The sequence below is a fragment of the Merops nubicus genome, unplaced genomic scaffold, assembly GCF_000691845.1.
Source record: "Merops nubicus isolate BGI_N331 unplaced genomic scaffold, ASM69184v1 scaffold22807, whole genome shotgun sequence".
Classification (NCBI taxonomy): domain Eukaryota; kingdom Metazoa; phylum Chordata; class Aves; order Coraciiformes; family Meropidae; genus Merops; species Merops nubicus.
The window spans coordinates 1-8441 of record NW_008621295.1 but is presented as its reverse complement, the minus strand read 5'-3'; the positions used below and the strand labels follow the sequence as shown (position 1 = coordinate 8441).

Here is an 8441-nt window from a genome sequence, read left to right as displayed (position 1 = left end):
TCCTGCTGGGAGGCTATCCCAGTGCTCGACCCAGGTCTCCCTTGTTACAGTTCAAGCTCACTATTACTTAGTCTATCCTGACACCAGCAGGGGAAAAAAACAAACAATTTTTAGTTTAACAACTACAGAAAAGTTTGTGAATAGTGCAGATCAGAAAGCTAATTGTTATTTAGCAGATTACACTTTTGGGAAGCATGACACTCCATCAGATACTTGGCATCTGAATTCTAGACTCATTGAGACCTATTGGGTCCACCAGTATGTTCAGAAGCTGTGGTACAATTATAAATATAAGAGACATCTGCTTGGTAGAGTTGAGGTCCACTGCAGCCTGCTTCCTTTGCTAGAGGATACAGAATTATATGCCTGAAAATTGAACTGCCTAGAGAAGGCTGTTCCTGCTGTTTCTTGGCTTTCTGTCATCCCATTCTCTTGAAACCACTGCCCCCAAAAGTAACAGAAGTGTTTCAAAGTAGTTGCCAACTATGTGGGATTAAGGCTGCTTTTTCAGTTCTTCTGTGGATTAGAAATATAGTAAACCTGTCTCAAAATTCTCAATGTGCTACAATATAACCTTGTCAGTTTAATTCCACTTCTTTCTAATCCTCTGTGCCCTCATTTTTTTACAACCTCAGTAGCCTGCTTGCCAGCAGTACTGCCTTAATGAATTGATAAAGTTGCTCACATTTCATTACAGACTATGCTTCTACAGACTGGTGCAGCTAAAGCAGCAACCAGTCCTCCCAGAGTAGGGAGTCCCAAGAACACCACAGCCTTTCATACAGCTGCAAAACCTGGGTAGAAAATGACTGAACTTTCATGAAACATATCATTATTGCTCCTTCTTCATTCATTTGGCATTTCAGTCATTTCTGCTACTTCCAGTCACTCAGATTATCACCTCTCCCTTGCTCAGTCAGATGGGAAGTGTTGGTACAATATCACAGGTAGACACAGGCCGCATGTGTGATTTTGTGTATTGGCTCCATGATAAATATCAGCAGCAAGATTTATTCCTAAACCTGTTTCTGTGTACTTTTTGTAAGAGATACTAATGGCTGCTCTTTTGCTCTAGATTAATTCCGCCACCATCCGTGAAGATGACTATGAAGTCATTATTACACTGAATTATGCTCTTGCTATTAACAAGGTCAGTTCAGAGGCTGAGGCCTGTTGTTAGGCAGCTGGTCTAAAGCTATCACTAGCCCAGTCAGTATAACACTGATATATTTTAAATTCCGTTCTGAACAAGAAATTCTTTTGTTCAGAGTGTTAGCTCATCACTCCAGAGCAAGGAATCTTTTCCTGTTGGAGCTGCCTGAACAGGTATCTTTATCTGATTAAGCCAGACTTCATGGCTATGTTGCTATCATCTTACATTTCATTAGTTTGATATTAACATTCATCTTTCAGTTGCTGTTGTTTGATGATTCTACAATCCCACAGCTCTTGATCTTAGATCCTCCTTTTCTTCATTCTGCAAATTGTGCTCTTAAGAAACAAACCTAGTAGTTTAATAGTTTGGAGAAAGCTGTTGCCAGAGCTCCTGTTAACCATATCCAAACACTTGAAATCCCTACCTCCAGAATTACCATGTTCCAAAAATCACCCAATGTATTCATTTCCACCTTTTCAAAGATTAAAATCTACCATTTCAAAGATCCAAAATTCACTGTGTAGAATCTTAACACTTCTTTTGTTTACCATCTAAACAAGCTTTTGTTTAATCTTAACAGGCCATGTGATGCCTGAAAAGGTGAGGCATCATTTCACAAGTGAGGCACTAATCAGGTCTCTCAAGGGGGAGAAACTTTCATTTGAATGAGTCTTCATTTCATTAAGTGAGGTTGTATCACTTTCTTCCTCTAAATCAAAACAAATACCTCACACAAGGTTTAGAAAAAAATGCTACATTATTTTGACTCAAAACAGAGTTCAATGACATATAATTTCGTGTTGTGCTAATCTGAGACTGATTTTAAAAGCCTATACATTTTTTTTCACATGCAACACCACTGTTTTGTGCTGCTAACAGCATTACATAACAACCTTGTTAACTGCCTGCATTTGATGATTCTACAGGATACTCATACTAATAAAGCAGTGAAGTTCAGCAGTCATGACCTGAACACCCTAAGAGAAGTCAGAGAAGGACAGAATGGCAGTCAGACTAATTTAGGTGAGATTCCTCCCCCTCCTTCCCTCCATGTTAACAATAGACCATAAATACAGTAGTGAAGAATACAGAACTAGCGCATGGAAGGTTAGACACTGAGATAGGAAATCTAACATATTGGCACATTCTGCACCTGCCTGTGTTGACCTTTAAGTCTCAAAACATGGCTGAGGTGAGATTTAAGCAATGTACTGACTGCCAAAAACTCAAGGGAATGCTTCATCCCTCAATGAAAAGGCCAGTACACTGCAGCCACAGCTCACAGCAGTGTTTTTATTATCGTGATAAAACTTCAGAAGCTTTGCATGTTCTTTTACAGTAGGAGCCATAAATGTCAATATTATCTCTGATTTTGAGCTATGCCAGAGACTTGTTTTTGTACATTGGGCAAAGGTAAGAAACCATGAAATGCATTAATACCAGACTTAGTTTACAGACATGTTTAGTTAAGCCTCTCCCATCGGCGTCAGTAACAGCTCAGCATTTTAGGCATTTCATGTTGGCCTTATGTTTCCATTAAACCAACTAGTTGTAGAGTCAACAGCAGAATCCAGAAATTGCCATAGTGTCATTTAACATACCTCAATTCATGGATAAGGTTCTTCCACTTTGTGCTTCCAGCCTGAGACTTGGCAAGAGGCAGCCACAGCACTCGGAGCTAGTTTTTTTGGAGTGTAAATAATGTGACTGGGATTTCAGGCACTCTGGTAGCACCAGCTCAGAGGGTCCCCACATGCTGCATAGCATCAACCCTCCTGCATGTTGGTAGATTACTTCTCTTAAAAATAATGGACATACATAGCTACTCAAGGTCCTCTCGTGTTGTTCCCAAGTACCTGGGAGTCAAATAGCATTAAAAAATTGTAAAATTTTTGGTCATAACAGTTCATGAACCTGAGTCAAGCTTGCTGCATAGCAGGCAGCTAATTAAAAAACAAACAAAAAAAAAACCAAAACAAAACAAACAAAACAAACAAACAAACAAACAAAAAAAACCCAAAAAACTTAAATCCCCAAATTCCACAGTTCATTGAATCTTCATTTCAAAATAGTAAGACTGCCTAAGTGTAAACTTTCTGTTAAAACCAGTCTGACCTGCAACAAATATTTCATCGTTTTCGCTTGTACAAAAATTGATAAATATTGCTTTGATTTCAACACAAAATATTTTTGTGGATAAATTATTTCCAGATCTCTCACCCAAGTTCTTAAGATACTCACTTTGCTTGGAATTAACCCTTGTTTCCATTTCTGACAGGCAAAGATGGTCCTAATCTTCTCCATTCAAGAGGCAAAATAAAGAGAACAAAGTCAAGAAGGCTCACAGAAAAAGAAGATAAGCTCCCTGTATGTATCTTCTGCCAGGGCAGGAAAAACTATAGCAACACTAGTGTGAAAGAGGGCATACAAAGGCATAGAAAGCTTTTAACACTGACTGGGGACAAGGGAAGGAGACAAAAGTCCAACTTCATACAAACCATGAACATTGGTAACTGACAGAACTGGAAATAACTAAACTTTGTTCCTACTGAGAGCATAATGAGATTGTTGATCTCATTTTTTGGGCTATTCTGTTTACTGACCCAGCATTAGGCCTAAAGCCTGTTGCAGACAGGTTTTTCTCAGAAGCAACGTCAGATGGAGGCATTATCTCCTCCCCTTGGCCTCACTGCTTAGCTTGACTTGACTCTACAGGACATACCCTTGGCTGTGATAGAACTACTGTTCACACAGACTGGGAATTAGACAGAAGATGATCTATGCAACAACCTTTTACATCAACTCAGTTTTCCCATCAAGCTGAGATGTCATCTCAGCTGAGGGCTAGTTTAATGCAAGAAGACTTCCCTTCCAATAAAGACCAAATATCCTGAAAGCAATGTCTACTAAATGCTTTGTCAGGAATGGCATGAAAAGTTTCCAAAGGGAAACATACATTAATCTAAGCTTGGATCACTTGGCCAACTCAACAGGTGAAAGAATAGAGAGATTTGTGATACGAGTCGAGAGATAGAAGTGCCTGGTCAAGCAGCTGGCTTTCAAAAAGTGAGAGGAAGGAGGTGGAAAGGTGGAAAGAAAGAAAAGGTTTCAAGTTTTGTTCTTAGTTCAGATTTGATAAACTAGCTTTTACTAAAAAAAGAACGTGTTTTGCATCACAAAAGACTTCCACAAGTTCTGGAAGCTTCGAACTTTAATCCTACAGCGAAGAACCTGTCTATGCTTAATGTTACTGTGGTGAGCAGATCTTTGTACCTCCCTGGAGAGCTGCACTGAGGGGAAGTTAACCATGTGCAGGTACATTTGCTGAATCAAGAGCTCAGTAGTGAGCCATGAGCCTTGGTTATCCAACGCTTGCTCAGATTCAGGAAGACATGCCCAAAGAAGGCTCACGGATTCGCACTACCGAGGCTGAGCTACATCACGTCCGTGCCACCATGTGCATTTTACACCTTTACTCAAGGCAGAATATGGCCCACCTACTGGTATGTCCATTATGTGAAACATTGCTGGCTCTTTTCTGCGTTTCCACAGCCACAGTCCGTACAACCACCGGATGAACTGGGTCCAAATGGGAAAGGAAGAATCACCTTCTTAGAACAGCTGCTTAGTGAAGTAAGTGATTGTTTGCTGAGATTGCCCTTTGCAGCTCTTTGGCCATTTACTGCATGAATATTAGCCTGGTATGCAACTTGAACTTTATGCTCAGGGGGCAACATTGCAATACAGCTGAATGGCTTCAAATTGAAAGAGCATTTTAGAGAAGAGCGTATTTTACATTTATGTATGTTCTCCCCAAACTTCTATTTAGCCAGTGCATAAGGCATTCTCCTCTGGTTTTGTCAAAGCCATACAGAAAGAAAAATATATTGATTTTATAGTTTAGGATGCAATCCTCTGTATAGCAAAAGCCAGCATAACCTCTACCTTTTTGTTCAGTGGTAAGGTGCATCCTGATGGTGGGATCTAGTCTGACTACTCTTGCTGGATACATTTACTCTGACTTTGAGCTAGGAGATGAGAAACATTTTCAGAAAAACCATGAAGAAACAATGCCACACAATCTGAACATTTCTCTGTTTTGAGCATAAAGTCCATTAACCAACTTAAATTAGCATAATATTACAGCAAGGTAGAGGCTAAAGAATCTTTATGGCTTTTAACAGCTCACCTTCTCCCTCCTGTGCATTTTAGGGAGCTGACCTGAACAGCATCAGTAATGAGGCCCAACCTGGTGTCCCCAACAAGCACACAGAAGCAACCTCCCCTCTGGTGCAGGAAGGTGCCAGCACTGACCAGCAGTCTGGAATGTAAGTAAGCCCTGATTCTCTGCCTTGGGTCTTTTGAAGTTTTACCAAAAAAGTACCCATGCTCCAGTTTTAGAGAGGATTAACCTCCCACCCCTCCTCCACAAATCTATAGTCAGGAGATCCATTCAAAGGCAAAATAAAAAAAACACAAACAAGGCTGCAACTGAGCAAAGATGATAGTATTCACAGTCTTTTCAGTTACCAGCTTTGAAGATTTTTCATAATTCCTGTTAAGAAAGCTGCTGTTCCAGTCAGCTTTTTTCCCCATCTGCTTTAATACAATAAATAACACTAAAACCTACCCAAAAAAAAATCACCATGAGTTCTTAGTGTATTGTATATATTCCTATTCAGTTTCCTTAGTTTAATTTGCTAGACTACTTCTCCACTTAATGGAAGTTTCCTTCAGCAGTAAGCCCATTGCTCATTCCTCCTGTGCAGACACACCAGCACTGCCCCCCATGAAGCAGTTCTGCATGGATCAGAGGCACAGGAACGCACCTGAGCCCCGTGTCAGTAAGTATTGGAGCTCTGCCTCCAGCTCAGCTGCAGGCCACCCAGTTTGCTTGCACACATCTTCTGTCGACCACTTGCCTGACATACAAGGATATTATCAACAGGCAAACCAGCAACCAAATCCTACACCAAATATAGAACATGCCAGACCACTGGAGGAAGGAATGACTTAACACACTCACGACACAGGATGTGCAGAAGGGAGTGAGCTGGCCAAGGTTACAAGCTACAGGAGATGGAACCAGCCAGGCCACGAGTCCCAGATAGAAATTCATGATCTTGTGATGTCCTGGGAACTCCACTTCCTATAGAGCCAGGGAGCCCTTTTGAGAACCAGAATCACACATCCACTGTGTGGGCAGGTCTCCCAGTGCCACTGCAAGCAGAGTCAGCTCTTAAAAGAGGTGGCTCCTTGCCCTGCCTCCAAGTTAATGTGGAGTAATCAGTTCCCACCCAAGGCTGGCCAGACCCTGGGTGAAAACCAATCAGGAGGGTCTTTCTTGCCTGGTTGTGGGCATCATCCATATGCCAGCCCTCATTCAGGGCTAGGGGTTTAACCCCAGCACTTCATGAGATCTAGCTGGCAACACTGAAGAGCTAGAGCCTGCCCAAGGCTCAGTGCTCTCATCTCACAGTTGTGCCCCTGCAGGAAGAGGCATTCAGAAATTCTCAAGTTACTCTGCATCAACGTTTACCTATAATTTCACTAATTCCAGTAACTTGGAATGAATTTAAGTAGCTTAAAATAGTGTGTTCTTTATTTACAGCTGCAATGCAAGCATAAAAAAAGAATGCAAAGGAGCAATCTGTGTGTGATTCGGCTGTTACACCTGGAAACAATGAAGTTCTTTCATTTTTCACAAGTAAGCTTGGACAGGGAACACTGGAAAAAACTTAGAAAACCCAGGAATATTAATTTTGTCAGTGTGTAATTACAGCTAGCTACCTTTTCACCAAGATGGAACTGGAGGTTCTCTGAGTTTGGGAGCAGCTAGGTGCAGGTGTCCAGTTCTGTATGCAGACTTCACAACGCTGTATGATCAGCTCAGGCCCTACAACAATCAAATGTTGTGTACAAGATTATCCCATGCCTTCCCAGAAGTTCGGAGCACAATTCCTCACTGACTGCACTATGTTCTGCATGTTTCTTTTCCTTTCCAAACCTGTGCAAGGAGAGGGACCAGCCAAACCTTCCAAAGCACAAGGACATTTTAAGGAGACTGCTTAAGACAGTTTGACAGTTCAGCAATAGTGCTGCAAGCTGTACTTTGATCAGCTTATTTTCCATTTTGAAGTTGAAAGTATATTCAGTGCAGCTCATTGCATCAAAGGTGAGATTCTTTTCCTCCATAAAACAGAGCAAAATTACTTTGCTGTTTTTCCTTAAAATTTTATTTATAAATTCATTAACATGAGGCAGCATCCAAATAGAAGTAGACATTTACAAGGATACCAGGCACACTAAGATGTGGTATAATTAGATGTTATTAGCCACAGTCTTATATCTCTTAAGAAGTTTTAAAACTCCTTTCCCATCTTCCTTACAAAAGTATTGGCATATTCAGTATAAAAATGGAAATGCCTCCAGCTCTTATAAGAGACAGAAGTTTTTGAACCAGAGCTACCTGCATCTCCAAACCAGAAACTGCTAGTTTAAAAATAAAGAACAAATAAAATCACAAGTATTAATCCTTAATTGAACCAATAGGAAGAATAGGAGAATCCCTGCAGAAAAAGACTACCTGTGAACTGCACCAAACCCCAGATACTTCCTGGGCAAACTCATGGGAGTGAAGGAGAATTCAGAATGCTTCTCACAGAGATGGCCATTCTGAAAGCAGTCTCAAGAAACAGCCATTCACTCAAAGTGGCAGTGCCAGAGCACACATACAAGGCAGATGTCACCAGCAAGCGAGAAGCTACAGTGTCCTAGGAGACCAGGTTCTCTATTTCACGACGCACGTTCTTGGCAGCATCTTCAACCTCAATCCTCTTCTGAGATATTTCTTTTCTCTGTAAAGAATAAAAGTAATACACTACTGGTTACCACTAAATTGAGCATCGTTCAGCTTCACGGGGAAAATAGGCTCCATATGGCAAAGGCTGAGAACCAGGAAAGGACACACCATCTAGCCCAGCAGGAGTCACAAAGCACCCATTTTGGCAACACTGTGGTAAGGAACCAAGGGGCAGATAAATAATCCCAAGGCTAGAAACTAAGTCAGTCTTGCAGCATCACGGGGGTGTAGAAAAACACGATGGTGCCTATGCATACATACGATTGCATTTTTCATTCGTTCTTTATCCAGCTTCAGGAGCTCCTGCAGTGTCATGTTATCAGGATCTTTCTGAAGTGAAAGAAAAGCACAGGCCGCAGAGTGTTTTTTGTGTTCCTCCCTAAAAAGAAGGAAAAAGAAAACGGCTCACAAGACACCCGCAGC

The 8441-nt window shown here is 41.2% G+C and overlaps 1 protein-coding gene across 1 annotated transcript in view; it reads left to right on the top strand.

Moving 5' to 3' along the window:
- Positions 1-6932, top strand: part of DZANK1 (double zinc ribbon and ankyrin repeat domains 1) — a 20864-nt gene extending 13932 nt beyond the window's left edge. Inside the window, 9 exon segments of the mRNA XM_008944444.1 lie at positions 1076-1150; positions 2083-2179; positions 3435-3523; positions 4709-4789; positions 5369-5484; positions 5926-6000; positions 6768-6782; positions 6784-6889; positions 6891-6932. Coding sequence (XP_008942692.1) covers positions 1076-1150; positions 2083-2179; positions 3435-3523; positions 4709-4789; positions 5369-5484; positions 5926-6000; positions 6768-6782; positions 6784-6889; positions 6891-6932 — 696 coding nt within the window.
- Positions 6933-8441: the final 1509 nt, after the last annotated feature.